This window comes from Melospiza melodia, chromosome 6, assembly GCF_035770615.1.
Source record: "Melospiza melodia melodia isolate bMelMel2 chromosome 6, bMelMel2.pri, whole genome shotgun sequence".
Lineage (NCBI taxonomy): Eukaryota > Metazoa > Chordata > Aves > Passeriformes > Passerellidae > Melospiza > Melospiza melodia.
In genome coordinates this window covers 26007997-26030312 of record NC_086199.1, presented here as the reverse complement: position 1 = coordinate 26030312, position 22316 = coordinate 26007997, and the positions used below count along the sequence as shown (strand labels likewise).

The 22316-nt window shown below is 36.6% G+C and overlaps 1 protein-coding gene across 4 annotated transcripts in view; it reads left to right on the top strand.

Moving 5' to 3' along the window:
* The window catches only part of NPAS3 (neuronal PAS domain protein 3), a 595216-nt gene that overhangs the window by 523382 nt on the left and 49518 nt on the right, over positions 1-22316 (top strand). For all 4 annotated transcript variants that reach the window (XM_063160388.1, XM_063160386.1, XM_063160387.1 and 1 more), the window contains one exon: positions 17139-17257. In XM_063160388.1, coding sequence (XP_063016458.1) covers positions 17139-17257 — 119 coding nt within the window. The remainder of the gene's footprint in view (positions 1-17138; positions 17258-22316) is intronic.

Here is a 22316-nt window from a genome sequence, read left to right as displayed (position 1 = left end):
TGTTTTTCACCTTAGACTGTAGACAAACAGTTGATTTTTCTCCTCAGAATATTTTAGTGATGTTTAACTGCTTGCTACTGTAAATAGTTCTTGTGTTGACTAACTGTTGCATTTAATTTTCACTTCTGTCAAACGAGAATTGCATTTTGGCACCCACGTGTTGTAGTCTGGTATATTCCAACACTGGATGCATGTAGACTTCAGGAAGGAGAACTTAACATTTTTTAGGTTGTTCTGAGCCAGGATGTAGAATAATAGTGATTGGATTTGGTATGTGGCTTGTCCTAAAAGTCTCAAAGTAGAAGGTGAGAGCAAGCTCTACTTCTGTTATAGTAACAGTCTGTCACAGTTCTTCTCTAACATAGCACCTTACTCAGAGGCTCATTCAAATCAGACCATTTAGGCAAGGTTAGGCTTCCTCTGAGAAGAGGGACCTGTATTTCCATACTCACTAAGGGCCACAGCATCTCTATGGCTCCTCAAGTCTGGGATCCTCCTTTGAAGTCTGGGTCAAGGAGGTGAAACCATTACCCCAGGAACATGAATAATCGCAATGTTACAGGAGGAGGGAGGGATCATTGACACAGCTAAAGCCCCCTAATTTTCCTTTATAGATACAAATAATATCTTTCTTCCCAAGTCACTTGTGCAGGTGTGTAGGGGTTGAGCAGCCATTTTAACATTGTGCTATACAAGTAAAAAGATCATTGTATTCAGGCTCTTTGCCACTTACAATGCTGTTGCATTTATGCCATAAATTCCTGATGTGCAGTCTCTTTTGGGAGACCCCCGTGAGCAATGTAGTCCAAGGATGTTTGCTGTAACTCTTCAATAGTTCTGTAGGCATCAGTATGCTCATCATGGGAGGTCATGTATAAATTAATCAGCAATATTGTTAATGTCAGTTTTCATGAACGCATCTCGGTGTTGTATAAATATCAGCTGATCCATTTGCATGAGTCACTTATCTTCTAACAAGTCACTTTATGGTTGATGATTTTGCATCAAAAGTTAATCATTGTCTCATGGCTGCCAGTGTTCCATGAAGTGGACCTTCCTGGAGCACGTTCAGGGAGTGCCAATGGATGTGACACTTAGGGCACTCGAGGTATAGCTGGCAAAGGAAAAACAAATGAGCATTGCTTACATGTTCAGCATTACCTTTAGGAGGCCTACAGAGACTCTGGTCTCTGTTTACACTAATCTTGGGTTAGTGACTGTCATATTACATTAGCAAATTTAATCTTTGTTAATGTGATAGAAAGTTGCTAATACAATGAGACTCATTATATTAACAACTTTTGCATCATGTTAGCAAAAGCAAAATTTGCTAACAGAATGCAAAAATTACCAATATGATGAGGTAATCATTATCATTATTCTAACACCTGATTATATTAAGCAGTTACTAATATTTTGTATATGAAATCACCATTTGAACTGTGCTGGGATTTTCTAGGACTATCTGGAGAACCTAAGTAGAAAAACACCAAATATTTTTTAAAAAATCTTTTTGGAGAGTAGAGTTTTCTTTTGTATTTTGATTAAAATGTTAATTAATCAAATTCACTCTGAAATTAAATTTTTTGACCTAGAAAACTCTTTTTCCATAGACCAGTAAGCCATTTAATGATCTATGTTGTGACTAAGGCAGTAAGAGAGTACAATGAGAGCGTGGATCACTGTTGGTCTTATATTACCGGTTGGCTTTGAAAAGTAATCTCATATGACAAGTTATATTTTACAGTATATAAGAATGTATGTAATATTTAATTCAAACATGTTAATTCACTGTTACAATTTGTATTTTTTGTAGCAAGACATACATGTATTGTAGAATGCATTTACACATAAGATTCATGATCTTCCCCAATTACCTCATAATTGTTCATTAAAAATGTACCAGGATTAAATTAAAATTCTTATAATAATATTTTTAATGTGCAGGGTATAATCTGACTGCAGAACTCTTTGCAATATGTATATGCTGCATCTCTATTATAATTTCTTGGAAAACAGTCTTATAATTATTATTCTCTACAAAGCCTTAATTCTTACACAAGCTATGTAATAACAATCTTTTATCTTTAAAGATCATGTGTAGTGATTAAAGAAATCAATTTAAGCATAGATTCTTCATAAAGAAATCCTATAATGACAGTGGGCAAGCTTTGCACACTGCTTTTTCCCATGTAAGTAGCAGAGTGGGGGAAATGTAGAGAACACATTAAATATATATATGTATATGCAGCAAAGGCAGACATCTTAGGCCAGCTGGAGGATGGAACTTCTCAGTTCTGAAGAAATCATCATAGAACCATAGAATAGGCTGGGTTGGAAGCGATCTTGAAAATAATCTAGTTCAAATCCCACTGCCATAGAAAGGAACACCCCAAGTTGCTCACAGCCCCATCCAACTTGACCTGAAACACTTTCAGAGATGAAGCATCCACAACTTCTCTGGGCAACCTGTTCCTCACTATTCTCATAGTAAAGAATTTCTTCCTCATATCTAATCTAAATATACTGACCTATTTAGAGAGAACGATGTTAGGAGGAAGCCTGTCAGAAGCTTTACAGAAGTCCAGATAAATGACATCTGTTGCTCTTCTCCTGTCCACTGTCACCCCATCACAGAAGGCCACAGGGTTGGTCAGGCAGGGCTTGCCCTGGATGAAGCCATGCCGGCTGTCCCAAACCACCTCCCTATCCTCCATGTGCCTTAGCACAGCCTCTAGGAGGATCTGTTCAATGACCTTCCCAGGCACAGAGGAGAGGCTGACTGGGCAGTACTTCCCAGGGTCTGCCCTTTATAGATGAGTGAAATATTTCCCTTTTTCCAGTCACCTGGGACTTCACCTGACTGCCATGACTTTTCAAATCTCATCAAGAGTGGCTTGGTAACTATATCAGCCACTTTCCCCAGGACTGTGAAGTGTGTCTTATTGCATCTAATAGACTTGCCTATGTTCAGGTTGATGAACCTGATCTTTGCTTACAATGAGAGAGGGCCTTTGCTCCCCCAGTCTCCATCCTCTTGTCCATCCACTCAGTAGGTGTGGGAAGTGGAGTTGCCCTTGAAGATGGACAAAAACAGTGTTGAGTACCTTAGCCTTCTCCTCATCTGTTCTTACCATATTTCCAGCATTCTTTATTGAGGTACACCTTTGACCTTCATTTTCTGGTTAATATACCTGTAGAAGCTTTACCAAGATGGTCACTGAATGTTAAGTCCATTCAAGGATCTGTAATGACTTCAGCTGGAAGTACTAAAATCTTTCAGTACTCAAAGAAAAGAAGCACTGGCAAGAGGTTCACCACAGTTCTCCTTAACTTCACAATTTACTTCAACCTTAATACAAATCAGCTTTATGTTGCTGTTCATAATTTCTAGAGAAACATAATAAGAATGTTCCAATTTAAAGCCAGCAAATGAAGAAAAGGGAAGACCGTGTAGTTACCTATCCTTGTGGAGGGACTATTTTGGTTTTTTTTCTATGCTACTGAATATGAGAAACTACTGGAGAATTATACACCATGGGGAGTGAGGGATGAGTAAACAAGACAAGCATTTCCTTCTACAGATCTTTAGATGGAAGAGGAATTTCATAGTAACACGGGAACTTGTATAAGTGAATGTTGAATATTTATCTAGACCACTATCTTATCATTTAGAGTAGCTGGTACTAAATACTTCCCAATGTAAAATCTTCAGTATGGTAACTGTCCCATATAAGTTGAATTAGAACACTTGATATCTCATGTAAATTTTATTATTCATAGTGTAGCAGGGTTATTTTAGTTAGCCTCAGAGATATTTAGTCCTTCTTTTGAGATAGAGAATTGTAAAGATTACATGTTGAGTGGTGAAAAGTATCTATTTCAATAATTTTGTGTTTAGCAGTTCAAAATGTGTTTTCCCTTCAATTTATTGAAAATATCCTGTTCTTATTGTATCTTTTATGTATCATTGATTATTTTATGTATCTCTTGTCACATTTATCTGCTCTTGAAGCTACATATTTATAATCCCATTAATCTCTCTTCAGATATCCTTCTACTTAAGTTTTTCTGTTTCCATTATTCTCTTTTTTAATAACAGACGACTAGAACTAAACATAATACTGAATTTGAAGTCTGGACCATAAAGTTACATAATAGAAAAGTAATATTATCTTTATTAATTTATTAATTTTAAATAATTTTTTATTGTTTTCTAACATTTCATTTAAGTCTTTAGGTGTAACAGTCTCCATACAGAGCATGTGTTTTCACTGAGATATTTCCATTTCCTTTTATTGCCTTGTTAAAATTATTTAAAGCACCTGAATATAGAGGAGTTTCTGTTTCTTCAAAAGTGTGCTACAGCTTTCCCTTGTTTGCATGAAATTTCATCTGTTGCTCTGCTGTTCAATTGTCTGCTCTGACTTCTATTTAGGTCCTTCTCATGTTCCTCCTGATCTTCTTGTGGTGTAATAGCTGTATTTTTAAGTGTTTTGCCCACTGAAGTAAAACATACAGCAGATGGGAAGTCTGCTGAATTATTTAGGTTAGATATGCATTTAGCATGAAGGGCTAAAATGTTGAAACTATCCCATAAGAAGAAAGATTAATAATCCAGATAGACCAAAACCAGATTTCTATTTCTCAATCTTTCCTCCTTTTTCCAGTACTGCATCTGAGGTAGAACACAGATAATTTCTGAGAGAAGCTTTTATTTGATTATAAGGATATGGTGTCCTGTAAGTTAAATGTGAATGTCCTAACAGTTGACAACAGAAGGGGAAAAAAAACGATATAAAAACTAGAAAGCATAACCTGCTAGAAGTTGGCACCACTGAGGGAAAACAAGCATTTGTGTGAGCCATGACTCATGTACCTTTTCTTTGGGCTCAGTCTCAAAGTAAAACGTATCGTTGTGGAAGTATTTTAGGTACTTCCCTAAACACAAAGAAATATGGAAAGATGGATATATTTATATGTGAACATATAGCTAAAGGTCATATCCAACTTTACTTAAAGTTTACCAATTATATATTATACATTTCTTTATAATTCCCTTTACATATCTTTATGTAATGCATATCTTTTTCTAGGGAAGTACTCTATGTGAATATGCTTTTCAAATTTCAAATTGAAGTTATCTGCATTGATACTCCTCAAGGACAGAAGGGTTAGCTGGCACACGGGTGGGAGAAGAGTTGCTCATTAGAGAAGGTTTGTTACGTGGTAACATATAATTAAGGTAATGGTCACAGCTTGTGTGACAGCAAACACTCTGGCAGTTGTTTGATTGCTGTCTGGGTCAAGAGATCAGCGTTTTCTACAAGATGTATCCACATTAGTGTGTTAGTGGACAGGTTAGAAAGCAAATTACAGCTGCCTTTCTTAGGCATATTGCTGTCGAGGCTCATTGTTTTGGGTTTTTACTGTACATCAGCAATAATACAGCTTCTGAAGACTGCATGTGACAGGTTAGGCATTTTATCCTTTGAGTAAACAGTAATCATGGTGTGAAGAAAGTGGGGCATTGGAGATTTTTCCCATTCTTTGAGATTTCCATTCTTCCTTTCTAGTTTGCTCCAAGGGCTCTTTGGGGATACATATATTAAGCCCTTTAAATAGTTCATAATAAATCTTTGTCTCGGGTTGATTCTGACAGTTTTTTAAAGAGTCTTTTAAGAGACAATCCTCAATCATTTACTAATCCATGGGGTGATCTTCAGACTTGGAGAAAAAAGAAACAGTTCAAGCTCCAGGATTGTGAAGATACAATGTAGAAAAATTTTAACTCAGAAAAACTCAGAAAATACTGTACCATGGAAATTTCACCAGTCATACCATGTTCTGACAGTGCCTAAAAGCTCATTCTGCAATTTGCTCAGTTTGCAAACACTGAAGGAAGAAAAATGGATTACCAAAAAACGGAATAGCTATTTTTATTGATCACCTTATTCCTTTTATCATGGGCCTGGCCTTGTTTTCTTGGCACTTGAATTGAAAGGGGCATTATGGGAAAAAAAAGTCATTGTTCCCATTGTTAAAAAATACCCCAGAATTCTGTCTGTTAAGTGTTTACTATTCAAGCCTTGTGATAAATATGCCAAAATATCTGCAGTGTGGGCTGATTTTTTAACATGCTGTTTCCTGTGTTATATGACAGGTTCTGATTATGTCTGTCAAAAACCTTCTTAATTCCACAGTGCAAAATAAATAGATAAAGACAGAAAATATAATAAAAGTAAGATGTCCGGTCCACTTGACATTTGTTTTTACTAAATAATTTGAATGAATACTTTTCTAAGAATAATGCATGGCTGCAGCCCACAGAAACTACCCCTAGGGGTTTTTCCTTCAGCAGACTCAAGTCTGTCAGTTTTGGAGATACTTGTTCTCAACTCCTTTTGAATTTAAATGGCATAGCACTTGTCATTATTTTCAGCTTTTTTATAAATTCTGCATAAGCAAAGAATTCTGTAAGTGCTAACTTATCCGTATAAGAACTCTCTTGGTGTACCTTAGGAATATTGTTGCCATATTTTAATTTAATCTGCTGCCCTGAGGAGAAAATACTGTAACAGGAACAAGGCAGCAGTTCTAATAAGGGACAAAGCTGTAGAGAAACCTGGGCAGTTGGGTCTCTTACCCGTTCTTCAGCCAGGAACGTGAGTGTTGGAGGTGAGGGCTGCCTCTGAGAGCACTGCCAGCTGAGCTGCCTGTCCCAGCAGCATCAGCTACCCACTGTCCCAGCTGTGCTAGCAAATCCCTCAGAAGCTGCAGGATTAGCAGCCTGTCTGATTCATCTGATCCTGGACCGGGTCATGGAGTGTCAGTGTCACAGATGAGAAGGGACAATTGCACAGAGAATCTTGTAATGACGGAAATGTTAACGGCATTCTGAAATACAGCTGGATGCACAGTGTAGAGGACATAAGTATTTTCATGTTTAAGTAATAGTTATATTTATGGGATTTTTAAAGTGCTAATTGTTTGGCAAAGTATGAGAAAGGCTACATTTCTTCATTTTTCCATTACTCTTTATATTGAAAATTACCAGTGTTAGTTAAACCTGGTTTTGACAGGGGTAAGTAGATTCTGAGTATGTGAAAATACATTTTCTTACATTTTGTGTGAGAAAAAGTGTCACTTTACTATATTCTGAAATATATTATTCTGAAGTCATGACATGGTGCTTAGCACCATGCCTATTCTACTGACTGTCCAGTGATGAAGTTATCTGTAAACAAATATTAAACTCATGACAGTTCTTCTAGACATTTATACATATTTTCCCTTGACAATATATGCTGTGTAAATCCAACTTGCATGAGTTCTTATCATTGAACCATTCAAAATTAGCTAAAATTTTGTTTTATAAAGAAAATTATTTCTTGCCCTCCATGCTTCAAAATATTTATAGAGTACTTATTTGCATTTGACACACCAATATGCATTCATAAAAAGTTTAAACTTGGAAAGTGGTACTGTTTGATAGAGCCAATGTGATAGAAATCCCAAGAAGAGAATGGAAACCTCTTTGCAGTGTTTAGCAGTTGTTCACTGTTAGCAAAGATGGACCCAGTTATTTGCCACGTTTGAAAAATGTGAGAGGTCAAATGCTGCCACAGTCGTACCACCCTTTTTTATTTCCTTTTTCAGTGTGTGAACAGAAAATGGTGGCCCCCTCTGTTTATTGCTGCTGAGCCAGTAACTGTTCACCATGGGCAGATCAGTCTGTGCCTGCACATGTGCACTTGCCTGATTTAAACATATGCTCGGTAGCTACATACTTTTCTAGACATGTTATTCAACAAGGTTACACAATTTGTGCAAAGTGATTTTTTTGTCAGGATTCTGTATGCATTCATGTAACAATCCAGTAGATACTAGGAACCAGTAACTGCCCCTTGGTTAGGCTGCATGCAAGATTCATGTATATAAAATAGTGTATTAAAGTAAACTTACAAAAGCAAAGAGCAATCATTGCAAATGTAATTTTTTTCTTCCTCTTTGGGATTCTAATTTTAAAAGCATTAAAGAAGACAGCTGCTCATGCTGTGATATGCGCTAAACAGCCTGAAGGATGGAAAAAAATATATTTGTAGCTCATAATAACTATTGACCTTTCTGATATACAGTGTTCTCTGTGTTAGCTATTCTGTTCTATCAACAGTGAAGATTGAACATGACTTTTTAATAGAAAACATGGGGTTTCAAGCTGCTTTCACAAAGGTGTTTATGTATTGTTATTTTGTATTGTAGTACAAAGAGTAAGTCCTGATGCCCTTTGTCTGACATCATGTTTGTCATTAAAAAGCTCCACTGTTACTGACTGTTTCATATGAGGAATTGCCTCATAACCATTTTATAGTCGTGATAAAAGCATTGCTCCACTAGATCCAGAACACAGGTATTGAAAATAGAATCCCCCAAATATCCCAGCAGCACAAAAGGTATTTTCTGAAGAAATAGATTCCTCAAGTGGCTATATTTTCAGGGAATTCCACTAAGACTTCAGACACTCACTTTTTGTATTCATACTGTTGTTCCTTGGCATACTCAGGCTGCTGCATAATGGCTTTTGCTGGATGTCATGTGCTCCCAAAGAGTATCTTTATGATGCTCCTTTTTTTCTCTTGAACTTTTCTACTGCTTAGTTGCTTAGTACAGACAAATCCACTAGTAGCAGCTTGACTGTGGCACTTGTGTATGTTTCCCTAGAGTGGGATCATCCAAACATCGACTTTGCTGTGTGAGGTAACTCAGCTGCTCTCCTTTCCCTCAGGGAAAAGCTTCACCAAAAAGCACCTCCCATTTGGCATATGAAAATCTGGAAAGCAACCTCTTTATTGTGCTTTTTAAGCCCAAGCAGGCTGGCAATGTTAAGCAACATCAGAAGGGACTTTTTAATGTTTGTTGGAGGTGTTTTTATGCCATGTGCTGGGAAGGAACTTTAGTGGGCCATTATTGGCAGCTCTAAACCACAGTTATTTTCACAGCTATGCTCTGTAGTGTCAGTTAATGATTCACAAGTTACTAGGCAAGAGCAGAAAACTAGCAAGAAAGAAAAAATGCCCTCAGTTTTCTAGTGCATGAAAGAGGGGGAGCAACATCAGCATTTAATGGCAGCTTTGTGCTGAAACAAAATGCTTAAAATTGTTTATAAGAAGCTTCTCAGCAAGGATAATGATCATTTAAGTTGTGGAAACCAGCCACATCTCAAAGGAGATTAAACATCTAGTCCTCTATTCCTCACAGGACCATAAAGCCCTTGGGGAATTCAGTGAAGTTTTTACCCTCAAAATTAGTCAGTGTCTTTTTTTTTTTTCCTTTGTTGTTTTCTCATTTCCCAGTTTCTTTTTTCCATAAACATTCCTTAACAGAGGAGAGATGTACTCTTGTTTATGATACTACTCTCTCCTAATATCAGGACCTCTCCCATCCATTGGGTGTGTCCTGTTTCAAACTTTATTAGGATTACTGCAAAGTGAGTAAACAGTAAGGAAATGCTATCACTGGGCTAATTTTCTTTGGGAATTTCACCACACCTTGAAAATGTAGGAGTGTTGCTGACCTCATATGAGACCGCATATGAAACCGGGTCAGGTCGGATTATTTATTCCATTGTTTAAAATAAATTAACCTTAGATGTAAAAGTGTAGGGGAAGGTTTGAACTTCATACACAGGATGGTTTATGTACCACTCACTCGCAAGACCATAGCAGCTCTTCAAGAGTTGTTCTGGTCTATTGGATGAGTATGGGTACATTTGTGAGTGTTCAGATAATGGATTGAAGCCCAGTAGACTGTAACATTTTCAAACACTTTTCAGAGTTAAGGTTTCCTACCATGATTAGCTCCATTAATAACAAATCTTTATCATGTTTTTTTCAAACAAACAAAAAAGCCCAGTGTCTTTCACAGATCACTGACATACCAAAATTTGTTGTGAAATCTGTCTTTCTATGTCATAGTGTAACAAAAATCTTATTCATAGTTTTATCTTGGCAACATTTTATTTATAGCTCTGTCCTGGCTCTTAACTCTTTATTTTACCAGATATGTGAAGAGTTCTGTGGGATAAAGTTTACATGGGAAGTAAATTGCATATGTTGGGAATTAATAGCCTGATAAGACATTTCTAGGCTGAAGAAGAAACAGAAGGCAATGCACAAGGAGGAAAGCTTTGAGGGATTAAATAAAGTATTACTTGACCCTATTCTGGGCTGCATCCAAAGCAGCATGGCCAGCAGAGCGAGTGAGGGGACTCTCTCCCTCTACTGCACTCCCGTGAGACCCCACCTGCAGGGCTGCGTCCAGCTCCGGGGCCCCAGCACAGGAAGGGCATGGACCTATATGGGAGACAGTCCAGAGGAGGGACACAAGATGATTAGAGGGGTGGAACCTCTCATACTAGGGAAGGCTGAGAGAATTAAATTGTTCAGTCTGAAGAAGAGAAGGCTCTGGGGACAACTTAGAGCAGCCTTCCAGTCACTAAAGAGAGCTACAAGAAAGCTGGAGAGAGAGTTTTTACAAGGACATGTAGTGACAGGACAAGGGGGTGTGGTGATAAACTGAAGGAGATTTGATTTAGATTAGAAATGAGGAAAAATTCTTTACTATGAGAAAGATGGACACTGTATTTGCCAAAGTTGTGAATGCCCCATCCATGGGAAGTGTTCCAGGCCGTGCTGGATGGGCTCTGAGCAACCTGGCTGGTGGAAGGTATCCCTGCCCATGGCAGGAGGGTGGGAATTAGACAATCTTTAAGATTCTTTCCATCCCAAACCATCTTATGACTCTGTGGTTCTGTGATTATTAGTCCAATAAGGGTAGTTCAGATTACAATAGAATATTCAAAAATGTCTCTGATAATACTAAATGCCTGCCTCTGAGTTTTTACTTCAGTTTCTCCTACATAAGTATAGTCAGTGCCTGGGCATAGTTGAATTAAAAAGCAAACAGGGCAAGCTCATTATATGTAATACTACAGGATAACTTTGCAAAGCATGGCTTATTTCTGTGCAGATCCAGCCATTTTTGTGCCCAAACTATAGTATGCAAGTAGATCAGATATTAAACACATTCTCTCACTTCCTTGGCTGTTGTATCTGAATTTACTGCTACTTCACTGAGTTGTGTTTTGCTTGAATGCATGGACTTGTATCACATTAAAAAAAACTTGGATATATCTGAGTTAGACTCTTGTTCTCCCAGTTTCGAACAAATATCTAAGCTTAACAGTGTCCACCGTTCATGTGGACCATAGGCCAGTAATTACAGTGATTATAAAAATATTCATATCTCTAGATGTAGCATACTCTTTAGAAATTGTGAAGGAAATGAAATAAATATATTACATATAATGCTTCAATGTCAAATTGTTTGCAAAAAATTAAGGATTTTGCAAAAGACAATCTAGACCATACCATCAGTTGCTGGATCTGGAAAATTTGGAGAGATAAGAGTAGGGGGGGGAAATTAATAAAAAACGTTACAAGATCTACCTTTCAACAGAAGTCTGATAGCATTTAAAGTTTATATGCCTTTGAATTTCTAATAGGCCTATAGGTCATGAAAAGTGTATTGTCTTAATCTTGGAGGTAGGGTGACAAAAAAGAACAGTTTATTATCTCGTCTGAAAACATTACCTAGATATAAATTCTTTATAAAAAGTCATCTTTCTTTCCTTTTTTTTTTGAAGATCTGTCCTGAATCTTCCCCTTTTGAGTGATGCCTTATCCGGCTTCCATTATTATTCCCCCCATATAAAGGAAAGAATGGAACTAAGTCACCTAAAATCCAGTCCAATTCTTGACTTCTTCAGTTTTACAGCAAATTTCAAAACAGAAATTTTATGAGTTTTACCCAGTCGTCTAAAAGGACCATGAATTTCAGATCCAAATCTGATCATTCAGGAATTCAAGTTCCTGTTTCTAACTGGGACAGTTTACAGCAAAAATATTATTCCTCCTTTTAGAAACAGTATTGCTTTGAAAGAGTGAATGAGCCTTTGCCACCCAAAATGTTAAATAAGTAGTTCATATAGTCCTTGATTTCACTGGGTGCTGAGCACACTGGTGAGACCAAGAGAGCACCTATAGAATTTGCTATATAGTTGTTTACTCTGTGCTCTTTAGTTGGTCTCCAGGTGGGCTCCCAGTGTCCACAAATAAGCCAAAGTGGTTCATCCAAGAAGCCCAGGAATCTTCAGCAGTTTCCTAGAACAAATTTTAGCTTCCATTACTTGCCCATGCTTAGCCTGTGATCAGCCTGAACCCACTTCACTTTAAAACATTCATTTGCACAATTGCTAAGTATAGTAATTTGCACTTATTGGAAATAAATTGTCTTAACTTGTAGCTTTTGTCTTTTATTTGTTGGGTGAGCAGTTGTGATAATCTATCTTTTAGTTTGTAAAATTATCAAATTTGATCTGTAAGATACAGAGAGAGAATGATCTTGGCAAATAGTGATTTTTTGAGAGTCACTTAAGTAATCAAGGTTAAATTTTCTTAGTCTTTTAATGCCTGGTTACAGACAATAAACTGCACAGAAAAAAGAGAAACATTTAAAATCTGCATCTAGTCCAACTGAAAATGATAGATTTATATTACCTATAAATTCCTCTGAACATAATGATTCTCAGTTCCCTATGCAAAGGTTTATAAGCCTTTAAGAAAATGTGAGAGGAGGTTTGCAAGTGTAGAAGATAACAGGAAAAGAGCTCCCTTTTTCTGACTGTTTTGTATGTTCGCTTTTTTTGTTTCTCTTTTAAGAGCTGGCTGTATAGTTGGTGTTTGAGAATGTCCTTTTAAAAATGTATGGACATATGTTTTCAAGGAAGTGAAATGAAAGCCAGGCGAAACCTTCCTAAATTGTTACAAAATCCAGAAAATCCTTTATGTTAAACCATAAGGTACTTTTTTCCACCAATCTCAAATTCCTTGTTGGTTTTTGTTTTTCCCTCTATAACTTCCTTTCTTCCTAAGAATGAGAAGCCTGTCTTTTCTCTCTTTGGCATGCAAAAATGCATTTTTCTCCTCTCAATTATTTTTAATGCTTGTCAAGAAAAAAGCCCAGAAGTTGGTAAACATTATTCAGCCTACTGTAGCAGCCTTTTTTAAGACATAAATCAAATGTGGAACTTCTTTTTTCCTGGGGGACAAATTGTTTATCTAAATTTGAATGTGCTTGTGCGTCACTCATAGGGACAGTACTTGTGCTATTGCTGTGTATGAGCAATTATTTGCATTAGTTTACATTGTTTTGCTCTATAGCATTAGTCAGACTGCACACAGGTGTACAGTACCTCTGCAGATCCCTGCAGGATGAGAGCCATGGACCTCAGTCCTCCAGACAGCTATGGCCATGTTTTTGTGCCATCAGAAGAACCAGAAGAACTCTTCCAGCGCATGAAGTTAAACAATGCGTGACTGGTTTGCGGGGTCTGGGGCCAAGATCATTCCCAAAGCAAAGCCCATTGAGGGATCAGGGATATAGGGTTTGTTCACAAAGAAATGTTTAGAATCACAGAAGTTCACAGAATTACAGAATATTCTGAACTGGAAGGGGCCTACACCTCCTACTCCTTAGTGAGTGGCCCATACGTGGATCAAACCCACAACCTTGGCATTACCAGCACCATGCTCTGACCAACAGAGCCAATCTCAGTAAGTTAAGATGATAACAAAACAGTTTTGTGAATTGGCTGCTCTTTCATAATATCTTCCCATTTGCCTCTGTGGCTCTTACTTGAGCTTTTTAACATTTGTGACACTTCCATATGGGTACAGTAGATTGCAGTTTCGTTCCCTTTGAAATGGAAAATGCATTCCTTGTGTCTAGAAATCTCATCCTGCATTATCAGCTTTGGGAGCAGAAAGAGAAGACGTTTATTCCTTTAGTAGTATCCGCTGAAGATGTTTAAGGGCACACAAAGGCAAGTGCTTTCCCAACAGAGTACACAATTACCTGCTTTGCAAAGACAACCCAGACTTATTTTTTATACTTCTAAGTCTGACAGTGTAAAATACTTTAATTCACATGCAGTAAGCATTGGCTTTTATCACATAATTAGCATTCTAAACTCACAGTTTAAGAAGTTTATAACTCAACAGTAGGTTTAAACTCAGTAAATTCAAGCCAGAAGCCTTATTTTTCAGTGTAAAAAGATGCCTTTTGTTTCTGCAGTATCAAGCCAAGTGGACCTCGTTTATTTCAGACTTTTTAAAGGTTTTAGATTTTTTTTCATCAAAAATTAATTTCTAGAGTTTCATCCTGATATTCCTCAGATTGCAAGTCGGATTTGACATAATTGAAAAAAAAAATGGAAAATGTTCAGTCACAGATGTTTAAAACCAGCTCCTGAGAACTCATAATGGACCATATTCCAAATATTCCTGTGCAAATCTCACTGACATCGATGGAGCTGTTCTGTGCACATCTTTTTTTTTAAATCCTGCATGCATAATCACCATCAGCATTGTTACAGTACCTACCGTGGATGGGTGCAACTCTGAATGCAGATTTGACTATCAGCCCTAATAGTTCTTTCTTGAGAGAAATTCAAAATGCTGTTCATAAGCTGTTCTGGACTTTTGGTATCCAATCCCATTTCACAAATACACTCTCAGATACTTTTTGTTAAAGAAAATCAAACACTTCAGAATACATATTTGTATGACACTGTTCCAGTCTGTTGGATAAAATCTGTGCACTTTGTAATGTTCACTTAGAGATGTATAGATTTATGCATAGTATAATAATAGCAAAATTATGTGAATCTTATGATACATGATTAAATGAGCCTAAAAAATGTTTATGCCAAGTACATTTTATGGTATGTCAGTTGTTATCCTTTCTTTCACTTAACAGTGTATGAAAGAGAAATTTCAATTTCCATTTTTTGGGAATATTGCATATGTATTACAGCCTGATCTTTTTTTGAGCATAAGATATCATGTGTTTAATTTTGTATGTTTAGGTAATTACCATTAGAACACAGGAGGACATATTGTACTTACTGCCTGTACTAGAGTATAATGTGCTGGACTACAACAACTATGCTTGTTAAGCTGATTTTAGCATTTCTTCACACAGCAGGAAGCACCCATGCTGTGGCTTCTTAATATACTCTTTAACTACTGCACTGTACTGTACAATAAAAATAATAATTAATTATGATCCTCACCTTACCAGCACTGCTGCTATCCTGATGATTTTGGCTGCTGTTTCAGGGTTTAACTGTCCCACACCCTGAAAAATATCTTTCCCTTCAGAGTTTTATTTCTTATGTGATATTGCTGAACAGAGCTGAATTTTTTGAGGACAGGTTTGTTGCATGGATTGTGATGGCTCCACATTTGTTCACGTCTCCAAGGACCTGCACCAATAAATGTGAAAGAGACAACAGCAGAATGGCATACTTTCCCATTTCCACCAGGATGAAAAAAATACTCTAAATTAAGTCTAACCTTAAATGTATAATCTGTCCTTGGGAGAAAAAAAAAAGGATATAGCATCTTCAAGCTCTTGGCATCCCTTACGAGAAAAAATTGGTTCTAAGGGTCTCTGATCTTGTGTTTTAGTAAAATAGAACTGCACGGCTGACTGACAGTTCTGATCTAAAGCATTTACGTTTAAGTTTTGATCTCTCTGCTTTTGATTAAAACTAATGAGCTCATTTAATTCAAAATGGGAATCTCTGATAAGAGAAATAAGGTTGATGTGATTGGATTAGAGGGGCAAATTAAACTCTTAGAGCAGAAGTTTGTGCTTATACAGTGTATTAAAAAGCTGTTGGCGTATTATGGTGTGTTAGATGATGAGAAAAATTTCATAGTAATTCATATTTAATCAGAAGAAATGAAAGTACTAAATATAACATGGCTCTGCTTTTCCCTCGAGTGATAAAGAGCTGTACATTTAAAATGACATCAAATTCATGCTCTCTAAAACAAAAAAATCTTAAGAGACACACTAAAGAAAGGGGCACTGTTGTCAGTTATCACAACAGAGCTGAAATGTCAGAAACAGAAGACAAGTTGACCACATTAAATCAAGGACAATTCAATAAAATCCTTAGCTCACAAACAAATTTTTGCACTTCTGTTGACTGCATAACAAAGGCATTTTAAATACTTAAACACTTTCTACTAGTAGTTTGTGTGGTTCTCCTAAGCAACAGAAGTACAATTTCAAAATATTTTTGTTCCATGTTAATTCCTCACTGAAATTGAAATTTCTTTTATATCAAATAATACCTGTTTGTTGTAAGCTGCTCCAGAATTTTCCCATTAAACATTTCAGGGATAAATTGATTATCAGGGCTAAAAAATAGGAATTGTAAAGATTGTATAAAGAATACCTCAGTGCTGATGCTATTTTATCGTGGTTTATACTGAGTCTTAAGTAATTTAGTGGTTGCAGTTAAGGGAGGGAGAAATGCAGGTAAGAGCTATACTTAGTTGTGAGCAAGTACAATATCCCTTCAGCTGAACTAGAAAGATGTTTCATTAATGACTAATTAATCACCAATAATTGATGATATGATGACAATAATAATAATAATATGTGTCATTTACTTGAGAATTCTTGCCTTCAGGTTGTTTAATGTTTTATTGATAATAAAGGCCCTAATTTAGCCTCAGTAATATGGAAACCAAGGCACACAAATCCAGCACTGACTGAGGTATCACTGCAGTTGAGGAGTGACTAGGGAATAAAAATCTGCAGAATGTGCAGCCTATTTCGGGAGAGAATTGCTACCTAAGTGAGACTTTGCCTTTTACAAAATACTGACAAACAGTTTTTAAAACAATGTCATACACTCTAGCAACATACCCTCCAACTCCAGTCATCACTAAATTGTGCAAGAAAGAGTTAATGAGACAAATCTCTGTTAAAAATTCTATGGGAAAAATAACTTGAAAATGAGACATACTGAGTATATGTATATTTTTGTAATTTCTTTTTTGCTAAATAAACATTTTCTAAATGAGTTAAATTGATTACAACACTCTTAGCATCCATCAGTCATTTATTTTTAGTGAGTTCAAGGATTGCACCTGAAAAATAGCTTAGAGGGGATGTATAAAATCTAAATTATGTGTATATGTATTTTTTCTATTCCCTAGTGGAATCTACAAACCCCAGTTTGCTAACCACTGACAACACTCTAGAGCGCTCTTTTTTCATCCGAATGAAATCTACCCTGACCAAGCGAGGAGTGCACATCAAATCATCAGGATACAAGGTAAGGGTTGCACTGTAACATGAAATATTGACATCTTGAAATTATGCTCATTCATGTTCCAGGAGCACGTTAATAGACAGAGAGAGGAGCTATTTCACATTTGCATATATCTCATTCCTTTTGTTAAAGAATCATTAATACATATTTTCAGCCTGAGGTTTGGCTTTTGTACTGCACTTCGATTAAATGGATCATTATGATGATAAATGTTGATGATAACAGCATGATAGCCTTCAAAAGAGGAACATTTCCAAAGTAAAGGTATCTTTTACCAAAGAAGGTGAGTCAGAGTAACATCACTTTTCCGACAGTGGAAAATTACTGCTCGTTTTGTAAGACTGTTAGTAATTTTTGGTTTATGCTTTTCCCAGAGAGGTAGGATTTCTTCATGCAGGCAGCATGCTATTTCATTTTTCTGCCATTCCAGCTGTAGGAAACAATGAGCCACATTGAGTACTTTTCCACCATTTTTCTTTCATTGTCTGTCTGAGGGGCATCTGCTGCTGGGGATCATATTTGCTGGATTTCAGAGTCTTTTAAGATATGAAAGTCTCTTGTTCCTTATCAGCAGTAATCTCATTTTTCTTCAGTTGTATATCGCTCATAGCGCCTGTAGCTATCACTGGCTTTGCAGTATACTAAAACTAGAAGGAATAGCACATTTTAAACAATGTCAACTTGTGGAATGAAATATGTCATCCATTAAGTTTTATAAAAAATAAAAGAGTGGTGCAAGAAAGTAAGTCTGAGAATGTGTGGGTATTTAAAGAAGTTGCTTGTGAAAGTTCATTTAAAAGCTTTCACAACCATTTTGTTTTGGTTTTTACAGGAAGATTTAGAGAAGCTTTAAAGTTCCCCAACTCACTTTTCCCAAAAAATTCTCTAAGAATATAGCATTATGGTAGCTACCTGAGGAGTAAAAATCTAGCAGAAATATCTTTGCAAGCAAGTGATTGTGAATCATGCTCTTGGATGGTTTCTGGGTGAAGATGATTAAAGTTGTTGCTAGTAGAAGTTTTAAGTCCAAAGCAATGGTTTCTTAAGGCATCACAAGTTTCTGATCTGTGTCCTATTTAATTGTCAACAGCTGAAAGAATGCACTGAGTACTTGTTCATGCTTGCAAGTCTAGGAAGATACCAAGACCAGGAAGTGTATTGACACTGAAGTGTCTTAGGAGGAAGAAGGAGAATTAATAAATGAATTAATTAATTAATTGGCACGTAATGGAGCCATAGAATGGTTAGGTTGGAAGAGATCTTGTTTTTTCAGGTCACTGAAGTTAAACTAATTGTCATTATTAGGTGTGGTCCACCAGGCTTGGACAAAGTTAGATTGATAGAGAACTTACTTTGCTGGATATTTTTGATGCAATAATAATGGGTAAAACATAGGGAATTTGTCTGTGGACTTTGTAGTCTCACTTTTTTTTTCCAGATGTAGGTAGGAACAAAAGTAAGATGTGTGAATGACTCTGTCATTCTCTCTCTTGGACTCCTGACAATCTAATTTCAGTCCAGCATCAGAATAGGACATATAAGCTGGCTTCACAAGGTGGGGTTTTTACTCATTACTATACAATTTTTGAAATTCACACTAGACCCTTGGCTCAACAGACATGGTAATGTCTATCATGTAAATACAATTTTATTTCTCTTAGAATTTCTAATGCCTCATGGCAGCATTTAAAACCACAACTGAGGTGTCACAAGTACAGCAAAATTAGTTTTGAAAGATCTGATATATTTTATAGCCAGTTTTTCCTGAACACAATTAATGGATAAAAAGAAAAAGTATGAAAGCCAACAAAACTGCCTGTAAATAAAACATTGAGGGTTTTCCAAATTTTTTCATGAGGCAAGTCAGCTTGAGTAAAATTGCATAAACAGTGTGCAAGCCCTAGGCAGGTGTAAAAATAGATGTGCAGTTCTTCTGCTTTTTGATGTTTTTAAAGATTGGCAGCATTTAGCTGTGTCCAGCAATATGAATTGCACTCTTACAGTTTTTCAAAAGTTTGGTAATTGGCGCTCTGTGTTCTATGGAAGGACCATTATTCATGGCCACAGCAAGCCCCAGAAAAATAGTACATTTATTTTAGAAAATTTGGATCAAGTGAATAACCTTTTAACTGAGCTTTCAGAACTGCCATGTTTCAACATTCTTGTCAGTTGGTGTATCAGACAAGCATAATAAAACTCAACCGCTGTAGTAAAAGTCACTTTTAGGAATCTTGGTAATTGATTTCTAAAAGTCCAGTACTAGAACAAACTCAAGGCCAAAATTAAGAAAAATTCATGAGTTTTATGGATGTACATCTATAAGAAATTATCAACAGGGAAGAATAGTTGCATAACTTTAACAAAGATCTTGGGAAAAGCTGGCCAAGTTCTGCATCAGAGATCCCTGGAAGTCCTTCAGCATTAGTCAGGAAATACTGTGCCAGCTGGGATCATGGGCAGCAGACTTCCTGCAGGGAATCCTGGTGGAGCAGGCCCACTGAAGAGCCAGTGTCTCACACCTTCAGAGTACAACAGAGCACTGAATTTCCCATCTGTAAAAGGCAAGGGCTCTTTGCTAACACTTGAGCTCTTGTAAGGGGATTCAGGGATAACCCCCCTGAATCAGCATACAACCTTTCACTGGGAGCAGTGCGCTAGGAACTATCTGTGTTACGAGTCAGATTTTAGCTCCCTCAAAGGTATTCAGCTCCCCATGGGTTCAGACCTCCAGCAATGACAAAATTTTTTCATCTTTGTGAAGTAGTTGTGGCTTGATCCAAACTCTTGCTGAGCTCAGAACCACATCGTCATTTTGCCTTGCTTTGAGTACTGCTGGTGAAGGTTTCCTGTAGACAGCAAATGATTGAGGTGGTCCACAAGGTGCTCGGTCAATTGTCAGAGTGGTTCCTGCCTTAGGACAATCACATAAAAGTGAAAACAGTCCAAGAATAAAATTGATTAATCATTCAGGTTGATCTAGTCAGAACTAATTTTCTATCAAAAGAAATGTTGTAACAAAAAGCAGACTGGTAAATTAACACATGTGTATGCCTCAAAGAAACCCTGCTCTAGACAATTTTGACATGAGATGAACCTGTTTACAGTCCCTTCCTGAACTGATATAACTAGTTCTGAATTACACGCAAAGATGGAGGTAATAGCCTTTTTCCATGAATCATATTACTTTAAAAGTGTAAGTGGAAAAGTGATTACATAATTAATCCCTCCTCTCTCTTTCCCTTTCATTGTTCCCTAACACTCTCCTTGAATTAGAATTTCCTATTCTTAATGGTCTTAGGCTCAGAGGTCTGCCAGAAAAAAGTTTACATTCAGTACTAGAGAGTTATTAATTTTTCAGTTAATAAATTTAAAATCTTTAAAAACAGTGAAATAAAATTCAGTCAGCTGATAAAACACATGGAAAACAAATAAAAAGAAAAAACTTATAATTCCATTCACTGCAAAATTCAGAATGTATTACCATTGCAGCTGTTGTCTGAGACACATGCTGGAGAGAATTACTATTTGTTCTCCATTGAAAATGTAACTCATCTTACTTGTTTTTCAATATTTATTTTTTCATAATTGAAATATGGTTTTGTATTTAATTTTGATTTTATCTTCATTTTGGTTTTATTTTCATTTTCCTCCCTTTGAGGGTCACAGTTCTGTCCACTTAAAAGTTTTCCCAACTTCAATTTTTCTACTGTCTGACTTACTCAATCATATTTCAAAGCTAATTTTAATTCAAAATTATATTTTTCGGGTCCAGTGGTAAATTTTCTACTCCTCTACAGTATCCTATTATTGTTCTGTCATGTTTACTTGCCCATCAGATTATGCTAGAATTTTCTTTGTTCAAACTTTCATGAACTGATACTGTTCTCTTGAACAAGGCTTAACTAAGGGGTTCAAGAAGCAGTCAAAGCATCAAGCAGCATCAGAGTCAGTAGCTGCCAGCTGTTTCCAGCTCATCAGCCCATCAGAGGTGCTAGGATATATCCATGCATACTCCTCCACTGCTTTATGGAAGAGCACTCTCGTTATGAGCTGTTACAGGAGTGGATAAGCAAACACGAGGAGATTGCCTTGTGCTTTTGCTGGCACTTGGCAATCTCTGAATGAGGTATAACCAACACCTGTTGCCTCTTCATCTCCCACAAAGCTGGCAAGTAAATATCTTGAAGACCCATTAGCAGAGTTAAAGACATCCTAGGGAACCTTCAGGCTGTCCCTTCCAGTGGACAGACTGCATAAAAATAAGTAAATTGCTATATTTAAAAAAATTGGTTTGGTAAGTTTCATTTAGACATTTGGATGGTTTGTTGCACATCTAATTTCTGCAGTTCAGTAATGGAGGATGCAAGTTTAGTTAGCTATACCTCATACATCAGTTGCATGAGGTGTATCAAAATACTTTAAATAATACTTAAAATTTCAGAAAAGTGTTTTCACAAATTAGTCTTGTAGTCCTCATGAATTCTTTATTTCTTTTTTTTTGACAATGGTGTCTTTCTGCAAATTCATTTAAAATCAAACATTCTCTGAGATTGTACTTTCAGATTTGGTATTTCAAATCATAAAGTTAGAATTCTCTGATTGACAATTTTGAAGATGGAAATCTAAATTTTTTGTTGATATTTTATGCCTCTCATGGTTCTACTGTGAGTCTTTTTCATGCTATTCCTTCCTTTATTCACTTTTTTATTTTAGAAGAACTTGAGGAGTTGGGCAAGATTTGCAGACCTTAGTTGAGCACTTGAAGTGCAGGTTTTGGCAGGATTTGGATTCATTAATCCAAGAGGGCAAGAGAGTAAAATAATGTGTTAGAAAGAGAAAATTACATTGGGCTCATCTTGTGATACTGTTCTCTTGGTTGAATCCAAAATTGAAAGTATTGTTTCTCATCCAAGTAAAAGATTCACCTGGAATTCAGAAACAACATGCCCCTACTCCAAAATCACTTTAAGGACCCAATATATCATTGCAGGAAAGCACCTTCCACTTCATGGGGGCAGGAGGAGAGGATGGAGGAGGAAAGAGAAGGCAGGGAATAGTCTCA